This window comes from Gopherus evgoodei, chromosome 5 (genome assembly GCF_007399415.2).
Source record: "Gopherus evgoodei ecotype Sinaloan lineage chromosome 5, rGopEvg1_v1.p, whole genome shotgun sequence".
Taxonomy (NCBI): domain Eukaryota; kingdom Metazoa; phylum Chordata; order Testudines; family Testudinidae; genus Gopherus; species Gopherus evgoodei.
This window is the reverse complement of record NC_044326.1, coordinates 4,647,122-4,671,076: the sequence shown is the minus strand read 5'-3', so window position 1 is coordinate 4,671,076 and position 23,955 is coordinate 4,647,122. Positions and strand designations below refer to the sequence as shown.

General features: G+C 42.6%; 1 protein-coding gene across 3 annotated transcripts in view; it reads left to right on the top strand.

The window, feature by feature from the left end:
* The first annotated feature begins 402 nt into the window (after positions 1–402).
* Positions 403–23,955, top strand: part of EXOC6B (exocyst complex component 6B) — a 354,725-nt gene continuing 331,172 nt past the window's right edge. For all 3 annotated transcript variants that reach the window (XM_030565624.1, XM_030565623.1, XM_030565622.1), the window contains exon 1: positions 403–584. In XM_030565624.1, coding sequence (XP_030421484.1) covers positions 472–584 — 113 coding nt within the window. In that variant the 5' untranslated portion in view covers positions 403–471. The remainder of the gene's footprint in view (positions 585–23,955) is intronic.

Below are 23,955 nucleotides of genomic sequence, written 5' to 3'. Positions count from 1 at the left end.
TGGGGGTCCCCCAATGAGGGGCACTGGGGCAGGTCTGACGGGGTGGAGGTCCCCCATCGAGGGGCGGGGGTAGGTCTGACGGGGTGGAGGTCCCCCATCTAGGGGCGGGGGGGCAGGTCTGACGGGGTGGAGGTCCCCCATCGAGGGGCGGGGGGGTAGGTCTGACGGGGTAGGGGTCCCCCATCGAGGGGCGCTGGGGCAGGTCTGACGGGGTGGGGGTCCCCCATCGAGGGGCGGGGGGGCAGGTCTGACGGGGTGGGGGTCCCCCATTGAGGGGCGCTGGGAGTCTCTTTCTGGACCCAGGCTGCAGGCTACACCCCCTTCCCCCAGGACTACATTTCCCGGCATGCCGGCGCGGCAGGAGGCGGAGACGCGGCGCGGCGAAGGCGGGTGGCAGGCGAGCCTGGGGCTGAGCGGCTCCGGCGCCGGGGGTGGGTGAGGCTCGCTGTGTCCCAGCCGGGCCCGGAGCCCATGGAGCGGGGGAAGATGGCGGAGCTGGAGAGCCTGGAGACGGCGGCGGAGCACGAGCGGATCTTGCGGGAGATCGAGAGCACGGACACGGCCTGCATCGGCCCCACGCTCAGGTACAGCCGGGCCCGGGCCCCCCGCCACAGTCCTGAGCAGGGAACCCCCCCGGCCCCCCCGTCAGTCCCCCCCCCGAGCAGGGAACCCCCCCCGGCCCCCCCGTCAGTCCCCCCCCCGAGCAGGGAACCCCCCCGGCCCCCCCCGTCAGTTCCCCCCCCCCGAGCAGGGAACCCCCCGGCCCCCCTGTCAGTCACCCCCCGGCCCCCCCATCAGTCGTCCCCCCCGAGCAGGGAACCCCCCGGCCCCCCCGTCAGTCGTCCCCCCCGAGCAGGGAACCCCCCGGCCCCCCCGTCAGTCGTCCCCCCCAGCAGGGAACCCCCCGGCCCCCCCGTCAGTTCCCCCCCTGAGCAGTGAACCCCCCGGCCCCCCCGTCAGTCACCCCCCGGCCCCCCCATCAGTCGTCCCCCCCGAGCAGGGAACCCCCCGGCCCCCCCGTCAGTTCCCCCCCCGAGCAGTGAACCCCCTCAACCTCCCCGTCAGTTCCCCCCTGAGCAGGGAACCCCCAACATTCCTATCACTACCCCCTTGCCCCCAGACTCTGAACAGGGAGTCCTCAGCACCACTCAGCCTAGAGACTCCTGGCTCCCCTAAGTTGGGAACCCCCAGTTCCTGCCTCACTTCCCCCCTAAGTAGGGAGGCCCGCCCTCCCCTCCACACTCCTTATTCGAACATGGAGAGCTCTCTAACCCCACCAAACTGGGTTATCTCTCCAAATGCCACTCTGTGTCCTTGCTGATAGACCCTCTAAACCCCCAAATTAAACTAAGAAAGATGCTCTTGGTGCCCTGTGAATATACCAAATCTCTAAAAGATGGTGGCTTCCCCATGCACCCTTAACCAGGTATACACCCTGATACTCCACCTGTTCTGACAGTTCCATGGCATGGGCTGCCAGGCAGGCAGTCATTGTCATCCTCCCTTGCCCCAGCTGCTGTCCTGAGCCCAAACAGCTGCAGCCCCCTGAATCTCTGCACTCATTTCTTCCTGCTTTACCAAGGGTCTTCTCTCTTCTCCAAATGCTGCTTTAAAACCATCTCCTGCCAGGAATTCTCCTACTTTGTTCTCCATCCTCTCCATGCTTTTGATTTTTCGAAACTGTTGTCGTGTGCCTCGTCTCTTTCAGTTTGTGAAGTGCGGTGTACATTTATGGCATTGGATAAAATGATGGTGGTTAATAACTCAGCAGGAAGACAAGTGAAGGGATTTGAGGAAGGAGTGTGGGGTAACATAGTTGGAGCAGTGGGCTGGGAAGCCTTTTTTTTTTTTTTTTTTGGAAGCAATGTTTTGAATAGACTTGGAGGGTTGAGGTGAGATGTGGGAGGTGACCGAGGTACAGGCCAGGGTTCTAACTGTTATGCTGGAGAGGGAAGAATGGATTTTAGACAGAGACATGAAAAAAGTTGGGATCAGCAAGATCTTGAATTTGGGGGATGGAGGAGCAAAAGATGATACCTAAGGGTGATAGGGAGGGTTGTGTCTGTAAGGTACTAGTATTGCCTTGGGACTGGCTTTCTTCAAGCCTGTGTTTGGGAACTGGTGCCCCTTTTATAGTGAATTTTGGGCAGACCATTGATGGTAGGGTGGTATAAGCATGTAACAATTAGACACCCTCTTGACAATTAGGTTACTAACCTCTCACTGTGAATCTCTGTTTTATAACTATGAAAAACCTGTCCTTGTGCATTTAAAAAAAACCTGTGCATTTAAATGTGTTCTGCAGAAGTCACCTCTGGGCTGGAGAGGAGTATGAAATCCTCTTGTTCCTTCCCACACCCTCCCTCTCCATTATACCCAGATACCATCCTCACGTCATAGTTCTGGCAGGAGCTGAAGCATTTCTCATCAGGCCAGGGGTGAAATGCATCAAGAAGCTGAAGATAAAATGTTGTAATCTGAAACTGTGGCCCATTCCCCGGGGTGTGTGTGTGTGTGTCCCCTGTTGTGCTTTAAGGGGCTGTGAATGTGAAAGAATGTTCCATATTCTACTGATTATTTTTACACTTGCACTTCTGGGTCTGATTTCCTCAACCTCTCCAAGAAGTGTTTGTATAGAGTGTTTGTTCTTTGGTAACTGTAGCAAACTGTCACATTAGATGTGGGGATGCCTGTTTGACAATATGTACATACAGGGAGAATGTGCAGATTTCATCGCAAACCCCAGACTCTGTCTGAATGTTATTTTTCTAACCATTGTTTTGTGGATTTTTATCTGTTTCACAAAAAGTATGACTAATTGCAAAGACATGGGGTATGGGTACAGTTACCATCTCGATGATGATATAGGTTAATGCTTCTGTTTGGTTAGTGGCTCCTTTGTTCCCTTATTAAACATCCTCTTTTTGTGGTTCTTGTGGTACCTTTCAACTGGAAAAACTCTTTGCCTACTCTGTGAAGCTGTTTGTTTTTCTTCTGTCCCAGGGATATAAATGAAAGAGGTTGCATGGCTATCATTTCTGCTTTTCGTTCACTCTCTGTGGTAGTTTATGAAGTTCTGGTCACTGTTTCATTCTTTTGTTTTTCCTTTATGATGCAGTTTACAATTCTCAGCAGTGATTTCTGCTGCATTGTTAATTTGGAAGACGTGATATCTGTCCATGTAGCCGTGGCCTGTTTCCCGTAAGGAATCACCTGATGTTATGTGTGGTTTTGTAATGTTTAGATAAATAAATTATACCCCCTTGGAATCTGTTTCAGCTATCCAGACTGCAAACTATTCACAACCCTGCCTGATGGGACCAAGTTTTATATATAAAAGTAAACTACTTTTATTTTTACCCTCTCCCAAATAAACAACTATACAGTCCACTATACCCAGATCCCTCATGTTAAAGGGTAGAACTGTTTTAAAAATGTTTCTTTTTAAAAACCTATTCATTTCCTCATGTTACCAAAAACTGAGATTAAAACTGGTTTTTCTAAAATGCTCCTTTTACTTTTCACTATTTTTCTTTTTTCAATTTCATTCTCCTTTTGAAATGAAAACAGTGTTCAGTTTCACCTTTGTTTGTAGTCAGGTTTTGGTTTTTGTGTACTAACTGTGGAGCTTAGAATTGCAGTGGTAACGGGATATTTAAATCCAAACAGAACTGGTTTTTTGTTTTTTTTTAAAGAAAAGGAAAACATTTGTTAATATCAGGTTTATGTAAAACCTTCCCATTTTTACAAATCCATAACTTCTGGAATTAATCTACCTGCCTGTGTCCTTTCAAATGAGCGAATGTGTATAAACTTTCTGACTGGTAACAATGGTCTTTGAATATAGTCACAGGATCTGTGTCTGCATTTCTGCAGTGGCAGGAAACTCTTGTGATATTATAAGATTACAATTTGGTCAGCTCTTGACTCATTTCTGAAATCTTCTTTTAAATTTTCTCCCAGCAAAAGTACGGACGTAACTGTAACCCTTGTAGGGAGAGGCCATGTGATGTTGTTGGAAGAACATGCTGAAAACTGATCTGGTTCATTAATTAAAAAAAAAAAAAAAAAAAAAGTCAAAATACTTAAGAGCCATCTGTCCTGGTTTTTCATATTGTGTAAAAATTACAGCAGTAGGTTTTAAGTCTACTATTCTTGGCATATTCAGCAGAGATCAAATGATGTTTCAGGCCTCATATGTCTTCAGACTTTTATACCACAGATCTATGTATCTGTCTGAGGGGTGGGGGTGGGGGGGCTCAGGATTCTGCTACAATCAACTGTATAAACATGGTTTTTACAGGAATGGTTCTATAGTGGCTTTCCTAATCTGGATGGGGAGGGACTTGTTTTTATTTTAGTGAGAGGTGTTATTAATGACAAGCATTAACGGTCCCTGTTCCAAAGAACTTTCAGTCTACACTAGACAGACACAGAGTAGACATGCTGTGTGCCAGAGAAGTAGATGTAACTTCCCCCCCTTCCCCCCTCAAATGACTCACTGCTTGTGGGCATCATGGAAGAAGTGAGTCTTCAGGAGACAGGCGAGGCTCCCTTTGAGGAGTAGCACAGTTTCATAACATGATGCAGACACACAATCTCTGCCCGTGGTATAGGGAAACGGCACTGGAATCCTGCTAGCAACTTGGGCTTCTCTGCACAGTTTTTTGCTTTGCTTAGTTATGCTAGTTTCCATTTCAACGTAGTTAAAATGGATAAAATCTCCTAGTGTGGATGTTATTACAATAGTATAAAAGTGCTTCCCTGGAATAAACATCACTGATATAATGCTTCATATCCCTATAATTCTGTCCACACTTTGGTGTTGCACCACTTCAATCAGTTTCTATGTTGATTATATTTGTAATAAAGACTGTATGTAGACCAGCTCCAGTTGTATTTAAATTGTCATTGCTATGGAGTTCTGATTCCTGTGCGGACAGTGTCCTTCATTGAAGTCACTTATTTTCATGGGGGAAAAAAGCAAAACAAAATGAGGGGTCCTTGTGGCACCTTAGAGACTAACAAATGTATTTGGGCAGAAGCTTTCGTGGGCTGGAACCCACTTCATCAGATATATGAAGTAAAAAATACAGGAGCAGATATAAATACATAAAAAGTTGGGGGTGCTTTACCAAGTGTTAGACCAGCCTAAGGAGATAAATCAATTAACAGCAGGATACCAAGAGAGGAAAAATAACTTTTGAAGTGGTAAGAGAGTGGCCCATTACAGACAGTTGACAAAAAGGTGTGAGTAACAGTAGGGAGAAATTAATATTGGGGAAATTAAGTTTAGGCTTTGTAATGGCCCAGCCACTCCCAGTCTTTATTCAGGCCTAATCTGATGGTATCTAGTTTGCAAATTAATTCCAGTTCTGCAGCTTCATGTTGGAATCTGTTTTTTGAAGTTTTTTTTGTTGAAGAATTGCCACTTTGAGGTCTGTTATTGAGTGACCAGGGAGGTTGAAGTGTTCCCCTATTGGTTTTTGAATGTTATGATTCCTGATGTCAGATTTGTGTCCATTTATTCTTTTGCATAGAGACTGTTTGGTTTGGCCAGTGTACATGGCAGAAGGGCATTGCTGGCACATATCACATTGATAGATGTGCAGGTGAATGAGCCCTGGTGTGGCTCCTTCGGTAAATATTTTTTGGAGGAAAAACTCCTTTGGGAGGACTAGGTGGTTGCTGACTCACTTCTGTTTAACAAATTAAGTGCACGCGCTGTGGATGCTCTCATGCAGGTCTAACGTGCCTCTACTTCAGTGTATCTGTGCTGAGCATTATAGAAAAACCAAAGATAAGAGTTCCTGAAGTACATTTACTAGTGTCTTGCCCAGTCTAGTTTAAACATGGGGTTTCCCCAGTTCCCTTTGGGGAAACTATTTCCTGGCTAATAGATCCCTTCCTATCAGAACAGTTGGAGTATTTACTTTTAAGAGAACCTTTTCAGGTGCTTTAGAACTATCAAGTTATGCAATAGCCATGCTATCTTACTGTTAACTTGGCCTCCTTCTCCTGGGCTATTGTTTGTTACATTAACTTGTCATGTCTTGTTTCAAATTAGTTTATAAACTCTTTGGAGCAGGAATCTGGTTAGGACCTGTGAATGCCACTTTAATATAAATAATGAAGGTCAGGATGTCTTTCCTGCTTTTCAGTGCAAACACTTCCTTTACTAATGATATCCAATCACTCCTAGTTATAGTCCATTGTACCACCCTAAGTGGTTCCTCTCGTTCCCTTTGTGTTTACATTATTTAGTTATTTGTAGATAATTTTCCTGTCTCTCCTGTCCATCCAGATTTTTATACCATCATTGTGATATCTAATCACCCTCAAGGAGAATAATGCCTTCCTGCCCATAAATCATCTCCACCTAAGTTCTAGCACGTAGGTTTTTCAGTCTTCCCCGTAATCAATTCATTGGTCATGTTTGTTGCTCTTCACTGAACTCCCTCCAGTTTGTCTAGTTTCCTGGTGATGTGGGGAAGATAATATTCTGTGTGAAATCACACCTGAACAGTATATAGGACAGTTTTGTGACTGGATGTCTCTGCGTGACCGAATCATATCCTTTTAAAAAAAAAAAAAAAAAAGTTGCAATCTCATATCTAAATTTCTGGATCTTTCAGTATTACTCCTTTCCAAATGTCTCCTCCCAATAAATGTATGTGATGTATCATTTTTTGCATAGATATATTATCTTACATTTTTATTGCTGGATTATTTTCTGCCTCTTTTAAAAAAAATTTCACATCCCTTTGTATTATTTCTCTGCCCTCACTAGTGTTTGCACCTCCTTCCAATTTATCATCATGTGTATTTCCTTTAATGTATGGTTTACTTGCTCGTCTAGATTCCTAATAAATGACTTATGGATCTGTAGAGTTTAAAGCCAGAAATGACCCTTAGATCATCTAGTCTAACCTTCTGTTACAACACGGGCTATTACATTTAACCGGTTAACTTACCCCTGTAATGAGCCCAGTAACTTGTCTCGCTAAAACACATCTTCCAGAAAGGAACCCAGTCTTAATTTGAAGACATCAAGAGATGGAGGTAGAGTCCTTCACTTCCCTTAGTAGTTTGTTCTAATGCTTAATCACTCTCACTGTTAGAAATTTATGCCTTATTTCTAATTTGAATGTGTCAGGCTTCAACTTCTAGTCATTGTTTCTTGTTCTGCCTTTTGCCACTAGATTAAAGAGCCCTTTAATACCTGGTATTTTCTCCATGTCAAAGTACTTTGACGCTGGAATCAAGTCACCTCTCAACCTTCTTTTGGCTAAATTAAACAAATTGAACTCTTCAGTCTCTTGCCCTGTAAGGCATTTTCTCCAGACCTCAGATCGTTTTTGCAGCTCTCTTCTGCATTCTCTCCAATTTTTCAACATCCTTTACGAAGGGCGGACACCAGAGCTGGATGTAGGTGTCACCAATGCTATATAGAGAGAGGTAAACAACTTTTCCCTAATACTACTGTTTACATAGCCAAGGATTGCCTAAGCACATTTTGTCACGACTTTGCATTGGGAGTTTGTTGAGTTACTTGTCCACTATGACTCCCAATCCTTTTCAGAGTCACTGCTTTCCAGAATACTGTCACCCATTCTGTAGGTCCAGCTTGCATTACTTGTTCCAAGATGTATAACTTTGCATTTGACTATATTAAAATGCATTTTGTGTGAATGGGCCCAGCTTCAGGTTGGTCTGTAAGGCTGCCCAGTTCTCCTCATTATTTACCACTAAGCCAATCTTTGTGTCATCTGTAAATGTTATCAGCAGTGATTTTTTTTTTTGTATTTATTTCCAAGTCACTGATGAAAATGTTGAATAGCATCAAGCCTAGTATTGATCCCCGCGGAACCCCACCAAAGAAACACCCTTTTTTGATGATGATTCCCCATTGCCAACTCCTTTTTTAGATCTGTCAGTTAACGGTGTCTTAATCCATTTAATATGTTTATTGATATTATGTACTGCTATTTTTTTCATTAAATGTCATGCAGTACTAAGTCAAATGCCTTATAAAAGTCTAAGTATATGACATCTATGTGGTTACCTTTATCAACCAAACATCCATTTCGTCAGACAATAAAATCATGTTTGTTTGACAAGACATTTTTTCTGCAACCATGTTGACTGGCATTGCTTATATTCCTACCCTTTAATTCTTTATCAGTTGAATCCCATATTTTCTTGTCCATTATTTTGCCTGGGATTGATTTTTGCATAACCTAGAAAGTTTCCTGGGATTATTCCACCTATCATTTTTGCACAGTGATAAGTCTTACCATCTTCTGCAATTTACCCAGTATTCCAAGAGTTATTAAAAAATTAATATCCAGCGGTCCAGAGATCTGCTCAGCCAACTCTTTTGTAAGTCTTGCATACAAGTTAATGATCTAAAAAATGTTTGTCTCTAGTAGACACTGTCTAACATCCTCCTTCGGTACTAATAGACTGTAAAGTACTTCATCAAGATGTAAGTACACCGTCCTGCTTCTTTTCAGATACAGAAGAAAAAAATTAACAACGCTTTGGCCTTTTCTGCCTTATTATTACTAACAACTCTATCATCTCCATCTAGTAACAGGTGTATACCATTGCTAGGATTACTTTTTGTTCCTATTATACTTAACACACACCTCCTTCCCCGTCCTTATTGTCTTTAGGCCAATCCACAATGGATTTTTTCCCTTATATCTTTAGCTTCTCTTATCAAATAGAGTTGGTACTAAAAGAAGTGGTTAACCTTCCCCTTCCTGCCAAACATATTTTCCTAAGTCAGTACATTGTTCTACATCATTTCCTTTTTGTGCCACTCATTTTAAGTCTTCCTGAATGTTTCTCTTATGAACTGAAATAACTTTTCAAGCCAGGGTTTTGAGAGGCACTGTATCAAATAAAATCCAAACATATTATTATCTGTCTGTCCTTTCATCCATTATATTTGTACTTCTATCAAAAATAGTAATGAAGTTTGTCGTACAAATTTTGTTGTTTATAAAAGTGCTGTAAAACATCAAAATCCTTCATTAAACTCGTCTCTGTGATAATGCCTGCAAAATACTCTTGGATGGGCAGGCTGCTGATATACAATAATTCTACTTATCAAGCTGTTCATAATCATTTCATTCTTGTGCTTCTCCGTTGTCTCTCATAGACTTTAAGGTCAGAAGATACCATCGTGATCATCTAGTCTGACTTTCTGCACATTGCAAGCCGCAGAACCGCACCCACCCACTCCTGAAATAGACCCCTAACATCTGGTTGAATTACTGAAAAGTCCTCAAATCATGGTTTAAAGACTTCAAGAGAATTCACCATTTATACTCTTCATAGTCTTAGATTGTAAGTTCTCCTGGTGCAAGGAGTGTCTTTTTGTTAGTCTGCATGATGCTTAGCACAGTGGGGCCTGATTCCTGAAGGGTACTACCGCAGTAAAATAATAATAGATGTCCAAGATACCGATTCTCTGCTTTGCCACTACCAGTGGCCTGGGCTGAGGGGGAGGTTTTCTACTTTGTATTTTTGTGTGTTTGAGCCAGGTGTTTAGTCCAAAAATGTCCAAGGTGACCACTGCTCTTCAGTGTCTCAGTTTTAGGATGCCCAACTTGAGACCTCTTGGCCCTGAATTTTCACAAGTTCTGAGCATCCACAGCCCAAGTCAGTGGGAGCTGTGAGTGCTCAGTGCTTCTGGAAATCAGGCCCTAGGTATCATGGGTTGGGTGCTCAGAAATGGAGGAACCCCAAATAGGAGGATGAAAATGTTGGCTGTCTACCTCAGTCTATAAAATGAAGATAGCTCTATTGCAGAAATTTTTTGTGCACTGGTTAATGGCTTCTGCTGTTAGGACTCTCTGGAATCTGTATCACTATGAGCCCAGCATTGGGGCTGCTTAGATCTGTGCAAGCTGGTCATGGTTCCTAAAGGTCCATTCTCTAGCTCGGCATTGCTGGGGGAGCAGTGCACTCTGATCTTACTATCACTCTGTACTGACATGTTCTCTGCACCTGGGGCTCAGCTGGGAAGAGTGAATGAGGCAGCTTTGTCTACTCTGCTCTGCACCAGCTGAGGAAAACCCCCTCTCCTCGCCCTGCCTGAGCAGTGCAAAGGGACCTGAAGGCAGCCAAGAGTGTGGTCTATTGTTTGTAAGATGCTTTGAAGATAAATGCTGTATAGATTTATTACCACCGTCTGTGTGTTTAAAATTTGTATCTCTGTGTAATAAGTCTTTTTACCTCTTATTTTCCACCCTTCGGAATACTATTTCTTATGTGACGTTCTGAGCTGGCTGAATCAGTCCCATATCTTACGAATTACTGTACATAAACGCAAATGGCTTCTAGAGGAATGTGTCATGAAGATACAGGCCTGACCGATTAGATGCTAACTTCTGTTCACTGAGCTCACTCAGGAAGCTTATTTATAACCATAGTCAGTTGCTACTAGAAGCTGAATAGGATTATTTGGAGCATTTTCAGTGCACCTCAGCCCCTACCAGATGGGAGAACATAACGCAGTGAGAATTGAACTGTTCCAATAGATGTGCCCTGTTCGTATGCCCATAATTATCTATTAAAAGACAGCTTAAAGCATTATTACCTGAATTATGTTAATATTCCACATCATCAGCCTAATACTGTCCAACTCAAAACTCCCTAACAGGAAAAACATCAACAATTGCATTAATTCTGTTACCTTTGTTACTTTCCTTCTGTCTATGAGGGAAATTTAAACACACTATTAAGGAACTGACTAGTCGGTTCTAATCTGACACAGCTTCTGTGCTTTGCGACTAAGATGTGGTTTTTTTCAGTTTTGTGTTTACCTTTCCTTTTATAATGTTAGGCTCTGATCCTGTAAGCCAGTGTCCTGGGACCACTGTGGGGCTACAAGCAGGCTTCGGGGGGTATGCCAAGCAGGTCCAGCATTAGACTTGCTGGGGCCCAGGTAAGAAAGCCAAAGCCCCACTGCCTGGGGCTGAAGCTGAAGCCTGAGCAACTTAGCTTCACAGGGCCCCCTGTGGTGTGGGGCTGAGGTCCGGTGCCTGGGGCGGCCAGTGGGAAGGGGCAACATGTCTGGGTCTTAGGCGGCAATTCGGCGGCTGGTCCCTCAGTCCCTCCTGGAGGAAAAGACCTGCCCCTGAATTGTTGCCGAAGAATGAAGCAGGGGCAGACAAGCCAATTGTGGCTTTTTTTTTTCGTCACTGGTGCTGGCCCTGGTGGGGCCCTGGGCAGTTGCCCTGCTTGCTACCTCCTAACGCTGGCCCTCGCTTTTATATGCAGAAAAACAGTTCTTGTGGCACAGATGATCTGTGGAATTTTTATAGTACGTTGGGGGGTGGAGGGGGATGAGAAAGAAAAAGGTTGAGAGCTCCTGTTATAAGCAGCTCCATCTTGATGAACCCTTACAGTCTGCACAGAGTAGTTTGCAGGGAAGAGACATTAGTTTATTTACAGAGAGTATTAACTTCCTCATCAATCTCTTGGAAAATAGCTTCCTTTCTAGAATTAAATTAACTTGCAAAAGTTATCAATCCGCTACCTGCTCCTATTTGGTGAGGCCTGAAGGTCTGTCTGGGCCATTCTAGGAGAGTGTTTTCTCCCCCCTGCAACTCATTGGATTTTTTTATTTTCACTTTTGTGTTAGCCTCTCGGTGAGTCTTGTTGCTTATTGTGAAATTAGTAGTGGCAGTATTACTAGTTAGCACTACTTTAAGGGATGCACTTCTATTGCAAAACTGAGTGGCATAACCTGGGCGGATAAAAATCAATGATTTTTTATTTAAATCAGATTTTTTGATAAAAGGATTTTTCCTCAAAAAGCATATCTTAAATATAGTTTTAATTAAGATACATTATGGTTCAAAGAGATCTCATCATGGAATAGGGATTATAAATTCTAGTATGAGACAATATATTTGTGTAATGTTTAAGAAAAGTTTTGTAAAATGAGTTCCAATAGTTCATGGATTAGGGACCCAATCTTATAGGGTTTCAGGGGCTTCTCTTTAGATTATTTAGGTTAATCTTTTTATCTACCCAATTGACTCAGTGCTCAGTCTAGAAGATACCATCAGAGATGCTTAGTTTTTCAGTTCTCAAACCATGGATTTGTGTCTCCTGAGATAACATGCTTGTTAACATTTATTTAAAAACATTTCTGCTAATATGTAGAGGTGCGAAATAAGAGACCTCAACTCTATTGTCCCTCTGCAAATTTGTGTACACAGAGTCAATCCCTTGCCTCTCTCTAAAAGTGCAAAGTTTCAGAAAGTTCAATGAATAGAAGATTATTAGGAGTGGAATAGATCTCACAATTACCTCCAGACTTCTTCTCCTTGTCCAGAAGCGAGGGACATTTGCTTGTTTTGTTAAAATATTATATATTTTTGCTGTTGAAGAAAAAAAAATCCAGAATACTTAACGTTGTTGTTTTAGTTAAATAAAACATTAAAATGTCTATCTAGTGATGTTCTCCTCCTAATACATCATGGCAAGAAAAGGATTAACTTGTTGAATTGGAGATAGTTCACCTCCCAATGACTTCATAAATATCTGCTTCAGTTACCTTTGGTAAATGAAATAACCAGACAATCATTCATTTTCTGATATAGCTGTAAAACTAATCTGAAAAGTTGTCTAAATAAATCTCTTTAAAAATGTATAGTGTGTACCTTCTAAAAGTGAAACCTATATCTATCTATGAGTTGTGAAGAATATGTATTAAGATTATAATAACCAACAAGAATGCACTTCTGTGTAGAAAACCATGATTAAATAGTCTTCCTGACTAGTGATTTGAATCAAATCCACCCTGGTCATAATTATAGAGCTGGCTATTGTCCCTCTTTAGTCCTGGATCGCCAGGGAAGGTCTGGGTGAGTTGAGAGTTTTGAGGTGGGAATTGTGTCAGAGGGTCTATGGGGGTTATTTTTTGGTGATTATTGTTTTTCATGGACAGTTTATACTTATGTTTGAGTTATTAGATTTTCTGATTATGAATCAGAATAAATGAAACGCAGGACTGGGAGCTCATAGCGCTGGGTTTTAGTCCTGGCTCAGCCACTGACTTGCTGGGTGACCGTGGGCAAGTCATGACATCTGCCTGCTCCTCAACTTCCGTATCTATAAAATGCTTATGATAGCACTTACCTTCCCAAAGGGTCATTGTGAGGAGATGAAGGGTGCTAAGTATCAGCTTTGGTTTGGGTTTTTTTGTGACTGCTTGACGAGAGGGGAAGGGGGTTAGTTGTCTTAGTCCTGTTCCTGTAGCAGACACATCTGTTTATGGTTTGCTGGGCAGTATTGCTTTAAGAAGTTACTGTACCGAATCAGCTGAGAATAAGGAGATGCTTTCCCAGAGACACTTTCCTGTTCTCATTTCAGGGCATAAGGAACATCTTATCTAATTTGTCGTCTTCCACTTTTCTTCAGATAGTCTGGATGTGCCATAAGCCCTTTGGAAACTCATCTTTAAGTGTCAAAATTGGCTTTGGTTTTTTAAATCAGTCCACTGGTGACCAGCTCTCCTGACTGGGTCAGGATGACTTCTTAGAAGGCTATTCCTTTGTGGAACTCACCTGTATGAGCATTTCTTTGTCACCAACTAGCAGTGACCTCCAGTACCACACTTTTGGTTGGGAGGGGTGGAGATGAATCCAAAACTACGCTTGTGCTCTCTTCCGGATGTGCAGTCAGGTGCACAAGTGGCTGAGCCGTGCCAGATGAGCAAATTTCTCCTGCTGCTCAGTGGCATCTACCGGAAGACTGAGGCAGGTGACTAGTTTGCATTTTTCAACCTCAGGTCATGGAGGCTGGTTGGATAGTGCACTCGGGAGGTTAAAGGTCAGGCAGCATTGTGACTGTAAAGCAATAAGGGATTAAATATCACTTGTCCTAAGTGGGGTTTTGCTTGTCCCAGGCTGTTGTATGATTGAATGTTCCCAGTGTGGGCCTTCATCAGAGGGCGAATGTGCTTCATGCAGTAATTGGTGGGGCTGGAGCGAATTGAAATTAAGTAAGGCATTATTGTGCATATGAAGGTTGCTTACAAGGGCACCTCTCTCAAATGATTATCTGAGTAGGCAAGCTATATATTGTGTATAAGTACTCCTGTTCTTTTTGCAGATGCAGACTAACACGCTGCTACTCTGAAACCTGTATATTGTGAGGTTTGAATGCTCTATTCCTTTGCAGCTGAACAGGACTTTCCTAATGGTACTTTTGCCCATTGGTCCACCCACACAGGGTGTGGTGACATGTATCACACAGTTGATAGCCTCTAATCAGCACATGTCCTTTTATGCCCTTGCTATGCTGTGAAGAAGCCCAATGGAAGCTGCACTCAGCTGTGTTAATTGTTGAGAATTTAGCCAAACAACTGCACAAGGAGCGCTTGAGGTGCTTTCATCTCTTAAAGCAGAGCGCAGGATTAATAGAGTTAAAGAGATTTCTTGTGTTGGTGATCAGTGTTGCACTTTCTTCTGGGTACAGAGAGACACCAAATTTGATTAAGGGTGAGGGTGCTTCAGTCTCCATGGCGAGGTTCACTTCTGGTATCTCCTGAAATCCCATGTGGTGATACTTCATTTGCATTTTCAAATATTACTTGCAACCCAAAATAATTCCCCATAGACCTCTTTTTGCCCTAAGTAAAGCTAAAATAACCTCTCCATGGGCCTATCTTGCAGTTCAGTGTTCTGTCTGCTAAGTTGGAAGAAGCACATGTGCTGAGGATGCAGCTGAGCAGAGTGTGCGCCTGTGATTGGTACTTTGCTCCCTGATCTGTTTTTGTGCTTAAGGCAGAGAAATGACTGCAGATGAACAAACTGTCCACTCCACAGCTGAACAACACTCAGGGAAAGAGATCCACCAGGTCTCCCATGGAGGGATGAGAGTGGGGCAGAGTATTGTGCCTCTCCCTTTCAGCTGGAATAGCTGGGAAAGATCAATGCTCAGTTTTTTTTCTCCCTCCCTCCTCCCAGAAGAGAGGGGAAGAGGAGGGCTCCACATTTACCAGACATCTTATTAACCAAAGGCTGATAGGGAAGATTGAGGAAGCTTTGGTGGTGTCCAAGGGTAAGGCTGCATTTCCAATATCAAGGTGAGGGAGGAGTTGTTAGGTACTGCCTTGAACCCTGTGTAACAGATATTGCAACCCCGTGCAGTATCTTTGGGTGCCATTCTATTAAATTTATGGATGCTTTATGTATGATTGTGTTCTACTCCCATCAGGAGGGGTTACCACAGCTCTTACAGAAGCTACCTACAGTGGGGGCTGATTGAGGTGAGTCACTGAGACTAAACAAAGAGCTTTTAGTATGAAAGGATGAGTTTGAATGTACACGAGGCCTTCTTTCTGATCCAGCCAACAGACAGGACCTTCTGTCCAAGAGGGATCCAGATCCTTCTGTAAAGGTTGGAAAGACTTTGGCCTGCTGGGATCCCATGAAACTGATGGGTGACTCCTGTATGTTTAGTGTGTGCTTAAATCTGTTGATTTTTATTACGTTTTCTCTGCAATGCTTTTACCTCAAGAATAAATGTGCTTGCTTAGAAAGAGCTTTGTGGTAACTTGTAACTGCTGGCAATATGCTGTTCATAGCTGTCAGAGCGAAAGCAATGCGCAGACACTGGCCTTTAGGCAGACTGGCCTGCTGGGGATATCACAGTGTAAGGCAGGGAGCTGTGCAGTCTTAAAACCCCCAGTCTGAAGGAAATGGAACAAGGGTTCTTGCCCAGAGACAGGTGATGGTCAGAGACCTGAGACCTGACTGGCAACTCCTGGAGTGGACCGTGGAAGTGGGGGAAACAGATGCTGTCATCCTGAAACTGACACCTTGCTGGAGGGATTACCTCCATTTTGAGTATGGGCCTCTGGCTTGTAGGTTTAGTCTTCTGGTAGAAGGTGTTTGGAGAGAGGTTTTTCAAACCCTAGCCAAGGAAATTGTGTGTATGAGGGAGTACTGAATTAATCTAAACTTCACTTCACTCCTTTGTATTTTAACTGTAGGTCTTAGAAATTTGAGCTAGAAGACTTAACAGCTCATCTAATACAGCTCTCCCTGGTCTATCTAGTGCAGGATTGTTCTCTCCAGTATATTTTTAATACTTTATCCTAATCTAAATCTGTTAAAGATGGGGCTTCCACTCCTTCTCTTTGGCGATTATTTCACAGAATAGTAGATTTCACTCTTGAGCTGTTTTTCTTGAGATTCAACCTTAAATTTTCTCTGTATTTATTTCATGGCATGATTCCTAACTTTATTACCTCAAAATGTGCTAGGAGCTTCTCAAAGACAAGTACAGAGGTGGTTCCTGCTTTGAAGAGCATAAATCTAATGCAAGTATAACACAATAAGCCAGGGTCATAACCTGACAAAAAACAGCGGGAAGGAAAGGAGAAGGACAAGGGTGGTACTATCACACAGCTACGTAGTAAGGTATGTGTGTATCTTGATGCTCCATTAATTTAACTCTCTTTGCTTCTCTTTTATTCCCTGCCTCACTCCTTGTAGGTGAGATGGGAGAATAGAGCTTTTTTAGGGCTGATTTCAATGAGGTACGGGGGTGGCTTGGCAAACAAGTTTATGGAAGGCATTTCACATGCAGAGAGCAGCATGGCAGGAGAGACAGAGGAGGAGGCAGGGAGCAAAGGGGACGTGAAGATTGATATTATTGATAGGCTGGAATGTAAGTGAAGACAAAGTCCGAGGGAGGTTTTAGGTCTTTGAATGCCAAGGACAAAGAGTTCAGACTTGATGAGCGGTGGAGAGCCATGGAAAGATTTATAGAAGGGGTGACATGATCACACAAGTAAGATGACTTTGGAAAGACTGGAGCAGGGGCAAGAATTGGTATCTAGAAGGTGAGAGAGGGGATGGTGGTGGCAATAAACAGTGTGAGATGATCAGGCTATAGATGAGCAATTTGTTTGTCAGGACTGAAATGAAGGAGGAGAGTCTTGGACTTAAGTTCTGCCTGAATAACAGTATAGACTAAACACACAGCCTCAGGTGAGAACCAAACGTCATGCACAGCTTTCCCTGCATGAATAACATATGTAGTTTTGGGTAAGAACAAAACCCTCTGCTCAGTTTCTCCAAGGAGTTGCAGTGGAAGTGCCATATTCTCTTTCCTTCCTGAAGCCAGAAGGGATTTCCTGTGCCTGAAGTGCAAGTTAGTGCCTGTACTGGAGGAAAGGATTCTTGTACTGGAGGAGCAAATTGAGATGCTACTAAGAATCAGAGAAGCTGAAGAGTTCTTAAGACAACCAGGTTGACAAACCACCAGTATCTCATGCTCAAGGAAGAATGGAGCTGGCCACGAAGGAATCAGTTACAGAGGAAGTGAGAGGGGAGGCCTGGTCATTTGTAACCACCAGAGACAAGAGATCATAGCAGCATTCCACATGGTTGGAGACAGAGGAGAATAGCCAGACCCTGGCCACAAGGGAGAACAGAAGCAGGAGGAGTTCCCACAGCTAGAAGTTTCAAATGGATACCAGGTCCTCAATATGGAATCTGTGGAAGAAACCTCTCAAGATCCAGCTGATCCAAGGAAACAGACATATGGGAGACACATGTAGATGGCATCTTGGCCCAACCTCTAAGAAAATCAGGCTTACCTGCAAAGAGTTCTTCAGCCATCCAAGGTAGACAGACTATCCTTGTTCAGTACTCAGAAGAATTGAATAAACATTCTGTAAGGAACAGGCAGACAACGGGAAAGTGTGTTGCCTTCCCAGAGCCAAGACACGAGATGTCACTCTATGACTGGATATGCTTCTGAAGTCTGTGGGCAAGGATCTGTTGGTGATGGTGAGGGTTCAATTGGCACCAATGATACTGTGTCATGGGATATCACACAGAGATATAACTTCAGGGCACTTGGAAGTGTGCTGAAAAAGACGACTGTCCAAACCATCTTTTCTGAGATTCTTCCTGTTCCTCGAGCAAAGGAAGACAGAAGGCAGAAGATTCTGGAAGTGAATTGCTTACTAGGTGAGTGGTATAGGTTGGAGGGTTTTGGTTTTATGGAACATTGGTCTCTCTTCTGTGGGGAGAGGGGGCTGCATAGTTTGGATGGTCTCCACCTCAATAGAAGGGGAACCAATCTCCTTAGGAATAGGCAGGCTAGAGTACTTAGGAGAGGATTAAACTAGTAGCAAAAGGGGAGGGTAAAAAGAGGGAAGATATGATCACTCAGAACAAAATTGAGATGCTGAGAACAAAATTTAATCTAGGAACCGAAGGACATGAGGAGGAGAAGTTTTTCATTGCCTATAAACCAATGCTAGGAGTGTGGGTAATAAGAGGAATTGGAATTGCTCATTTATGAGCATAAGTTTGAGCTAGTTGGTATTACTGAAAACTGGTGGGATGATTTAAATGTTATAACCATTGCTTTTAGGAAGAATTGAGTGGGTAAAAGGGAAGGGAGACTGGAACGCTATGTGAAAAGTGGCATTACCTGTTTCCGAGTCACTGATAACTTGGAATAAAATGATCTTGAATGCTTATGGATTCATATCCTAACAGATAAAACACAAGATAGGGCACTAATTGATGTCTCCTACAGACCACCTAATCACACTAACGAACAGGATGACCTCTCTCATATGCACCTATCTTTAATATGTAGGAAGAAAGCTGCAAGATCATGGGAGACTTGAATTTGAGTGACACATGCTGGTGCTCTCATGCTGCTAGTAGTAAAATATCCTTGGAATTTCTAAATATAATAGATGACAATTTCCTGTCTCAAAAAGTGTTGCAACCACACAGGGGAATTCTGTATTAGACCTTATCCTAACAGATAAAGAGGAACTGATCGCAGAACTAAAACTTAATGGTAGCTTAGGTACAGATGATCATGACTTGATCACATTTATATTGTGGAAGCAGAATAAAGTCCAGACTAGTAATATTATATATACATGGTACTTTAATAAGGCCAATTTCACAATTGGGATATCTCAGTGGTTTGAGCATTGGCCTGCTAAACCCAGGGTTGTGAGTTTACTCCTTGAGGGGGCCACTTAGGGATCGGGGCAAAAATCAGTACCTGGTCCTGCTAGTGAAGGCAGGGGGCTGGACTTGATGACCTTTTGGGGTCCCTTCCAGATCTGTGAGATATAGGTATATCTCCATATATTTATTTTTTATAACAATGAGCTAAATCAGCTGGGAGGAAGAACTTAAGCAGAAAAATGTGTATGACAATTGAGAATCATTTGAGTGCCTTTAGATGCCCCCCAAAACCCACAATCGAGGAAGAAAGCTGTACTGGTTCAAAAACTGACCTAATTTAGAGAGGATGTGAAGGCAGTTGTTAATAATAATAATAATTAATAAAAAACAAATGGAAGAAAGGGGAAGTTGATAGTAAGAAATATAAATCCAGATGTTCAAAATTCTAGAATTTGGTAAGGGAAGCCAAAGGACACAAGGCGAAATCTATGGCCAGCAAAGTGAAGGACAATAAGGAGGAATTTTAAAAATATATTAGGAACAAAAAGAATTCTGACAATGGTATTGGTCCATTGCTAGATGGAAATGGTAGAATTATCAATAATAATGCAGAAAAGACACAAGTACCTGCATGGGGAACAATCTAGCAGAAACAGGTGTAACACATGCAATGGCTGGAAATTGAAGCTAGACCAATTCAAACTGGAAATAAGGTGTACATTTTTAACAGTCCGAGTGATTAACTATTGTGGTGGATTCTCCATCACTTACAATTTAAAACCAAGCTTAGATGTTTTTCTAAAAGATTCATGGCAGGTTCAAGTAAAGTGTATTCCAGGCCCTTAGGCCTCTCTTAAGTCATGATCATCCTCTGGTGCTGCAGAACAGAAACTGGATTCTGAATGAAATGCATCCTTTGGGCAGCACTTGCACAAGGCAGATATTATTTATATTATCAGAGTGCCTATAGGCCATGATCAGGACCCTGTTGTGCTATGTACTTTACAAACGTAATGAAGGAACAGACTTAGACTTAGACAGTGTTCTTGCCTCAGCAGCTTGCAATCTAGGAAATCAAGCTATGATGTGTAAGAGGCTCTAAATTGTTGTAAGTGTTAAATGTCTTTCTACCACATTAGTTTTCATATGAACTCTCCAGGAATCAGTTTTGTGACCTGCTTGGATCACGTAGAACCATGGATCAGGACGTGTATCCAAGAACTGTCAGTCGCGTTAGTCCACTAAAATAACCCCCAACCCTTTATTTTCTTTCTTCACCACATGCTGTGTGATGCATCAGTCCTGTGGGTTTCCTTCCTGGTTTGGAAGTAGCCACTTTTAAAGAATGCACTTGTCTCAGTGGTGGTGTGCTCTGAATTGTCGCGTGCAAGATGAGTATACATTTCGTTTTTTTGGTGGTGGGGATAAAATTACAAAATTGCTGTGCAACAGGAATGTGGTAGGTGGATTTCAGTAAAATCTTTGAAGTTTTCTTTTTTTTTTTTTTAAATGAAAGAAAATAAAGGTGCTGTTGCACTCCCAGGGAGAAAGTTAGCACATCCCCAAAATAACTGTAATAGTCAAAAACAAGATAAAAGATCATTAAAAACTGAAACATGCTTGCTGTGTTTTAGTCGGGCTTCTGAAAACACAAATTAACTTGCTCTTTCATCTGTTAACCTGCTTGACCTAATTTTTTTTTGAAAGGGAGGAAGTATGGGGAGCAAGAACAAAACAAACTCATCCTTGAACTGCACTCCCTTCCCTCCCAGAAGAAACCAATCCCAAATAAGCTTAGAATAACAATTTTAAAGGGAAAATGACAGAAATAGAATCTCCAAGGAAGAAGATCAAAATGTTGTCTTTTAAAAATAGACCAAAACAAGTCCCTAAACACTGGTAGAATCATTCAAATAATGGTTAGTGTACACTTGGTAACCTTTGGATTGTAAGGCCTGTGAGTTGCTTCGTGGAGAGCCTGTTTGAAATTAGTGGGGCTGTGTAAACACAGGGATTCAGCAACATGGAGTGGCTGTAACAGAGCCTGTGTTGCTTCCTGTCTAGTTGTACAACTCTGTTTTGAGTCTGACTTGATACTGTTACCCAAATTCAGACTTGCTATACTCGAGTACATCTGAAGTCAAAGGAGGGATGCTTGCTTACCCCAAGTCTGAATTTGGCTCCGTGGCTCAGAAAACTTGCTACATACATGAATCCAGATTGGTTTGAGTATGAATGCTATCACTGGGATTGAAAACTGACTGGTGGATGATAAAGAAAGGGTTTTGATAAATGATAGTGTATTGAATGAATTGGAGGGTCAGGGGACTCCTGAAGAGGGTGCTGTAGTGATTGGTGTGGTGCCTGCTTTTATTTCACATCTTTAATCTGGAAGAGGTGTTAAAAAACATGTTAATTACATTGGCAGATAATACTAAATTGCAAGGAATGGAGGCGAGAACAGTGAGGAGAGAAAAATAATACAAGATGGACAAAGAGGCTAGAAATATGAACATGGAAATAATGAAATGAGATTCAACATGGCCCAATTCAAGTGGTTATAGTTTGAGAAATAATTTTGATGTCAATAGTTTACTTGGCACTGCACACAAAAATAGAGAGAGCACCTTCTCCTAAAATAATCCAAAATGCAGATGCTTAGTGGGAAGAAGATACTTGAAAAGCATTAATAAGTCCCCGTAGCAGATAGCAAATAACATATGAAATTGCAATGTGGTATTGCAGTAGATAAAGGCCTTTTTGATTTTTGGACGGTATATGACAGCAGCAAAAATACCTATCTCTTTTAACTGGTAAATTTCCAAGCACGTACAAAAGCACAGTTTACAAATGGGGAAACTGAGGCTCAGAGACTTGCCCTTGGTCACTCAGCAGGCCAGGAATAGAACCCAGATGTCCTGCGTCTCAGTGTAGTCCCCTTCCACTGGGCTTATTTCTCTGTGTGGGGATACCCCGGTATATTTCTAACACAGTGAAGCTGCATATCAGAGCAGAGAGGCAGTGATTCTCCGCTTCAGCAGACAACACTACAACCAGTGCTGTTATGCCAGTCTTTTAAGTTTATACTAATTAAGTCCAGCTTGCTTGATAAATAAAACCTGCTCCTCCCAATGGTTTGCAGAGTTTAGGTATCCAGTATTTTCTTTCAGCCACTTAGTCAGTTAAAAAGAATTATTTTGCAGGACAGCCCTGCGTGGGGGGGATTCCTGCAGGGCTGTAGCTCTAGCGTGAAATTGATGGCAGCCTAGTTGGTTTCACTCTCTCACACCTATGCCTTTGAGCAGAGACAGTGACATAGATTAGGCTCCTGTCAGCTGCACTCTACTTGCCTAGAGACTGAAGGTGAAATTATCTATATGGCTGTCTGTTTGATTTTGGTGCTGCTCATGCTATTGTATGCAGCAGCAATGCCAACCCAGAGGAAAGGAGAAGGTGGAGGGGGAGAGAAATTCTAGAAAAGGTGGGACAAACTTTCTGATTTTTTTTAATAGAGAAGTGATCCAGAGCAAAGAAAGCATCCATTTATTTTAAGATGAAGAGTGCATTTGTCTTTTCACCAACTAATCTTAATAAAAATTATACTTAAGTAACTAAAGAAATTCAGCCAACTTGCACTTTTAAAATTTTTCAGTTCACCTATACTTTGAAATTATGTACAAGAAGATACTTGCTTGGAGCTCCACAGCCATGCTCGTAATAAGGGTGAAAAGCGGGGCAGGGATGAGAGAGGAAACTCATCTGAGGCTCTTAATAAGGAACTTCAAAAGCAATGGAAAAACGCTGAGTATGAAACTGCAAAAGTATACTCACACTAGCATGCCTATTGAATCAGCCACATCTTAATTTTCAAGGATACAGAGTTACAGTCTATTACAGGAGTGAGTGGGTGAGGCTCTGTGGCCTGCAATCTGCAGGAGGTCGGATTAGATCACGATGATCCCTTCTGACCTTAAAGTCTATGATATGTATGAATTCAGTCAACAGAATAGCTTTGTAAGAAGATGTGAGCCCTCTTATAGTGGAGTGTAGCAGCCTTGTCAGTCACGTTACAAGTACAGGTGAAAATGCTAACTTGCGCTTAGTTTAAGCAATAGGAGTTTTGCTGTGAGGAACAGTCCAGCACTGCCAGTGGAACAGGCTAGATTTAAAACTTATGGCCTGTGACCCTTCATAAATCAGTTCAGAGCAGCAATAAGGGGTGGTCTAGCAGGGCTTTTTCCAAGTCTAATGTCTGAGTCAGTTTCCTGGGTGACATGTAAACAAGGCTTCCTCTGTGGAACATGGAACTGTGGCTTTGCTGAGTAAACTGGCTAACTCTGCAAGTAACAACACATGAACATCCTCATTTCTACCCTTTTTAGGAAGAGAACGACCTAAGTGTATTTCAAGAGTCCAGGTAGACTTTAAAATACTGGATAATGGTTTCCTTTTTTTCAATCTTTTGTGCGAATTTAGTGCTGGTGAAAGGTGCCAGGCTGACAGCCCTGCTGACTAAAATCCTGTTATCTACAGGACAGGAATAGCAGGGCCAGAAACAATGCAAGCATCCCCACCCTACCACATCAGTGTTCCTCAACCTAAGAGCACCTCTAGGGATGAGAGAGCAACCTAGTCTCCACTGGTCTCTGTGGAGATTGTCAGCTAAGGGGACAATTAGTGCTATTCATATCAGTTGTCTGTGAACTGGGCTAAGATCCATCAGCTTATAAGTAACAACTTTCATGCATTACTAATTTGAGCTTGGTTTCATTTGGCAACCTACAGGAAAATATCTGTCCCATTACTGGTTGTCTGAGCCATTTTGTCACCGCACGGTGTAACATTAACAGTTCTGCCATGAGTGCCAGAGGCTGGACTAGATGACCTCTCGAGGTCCTTTCCAGTCCTACAGTTGTGTGATTTTTATCAAAATCCTTTTAGATGGTGCAGTTTTCCAGTATTTTGTTCCCCT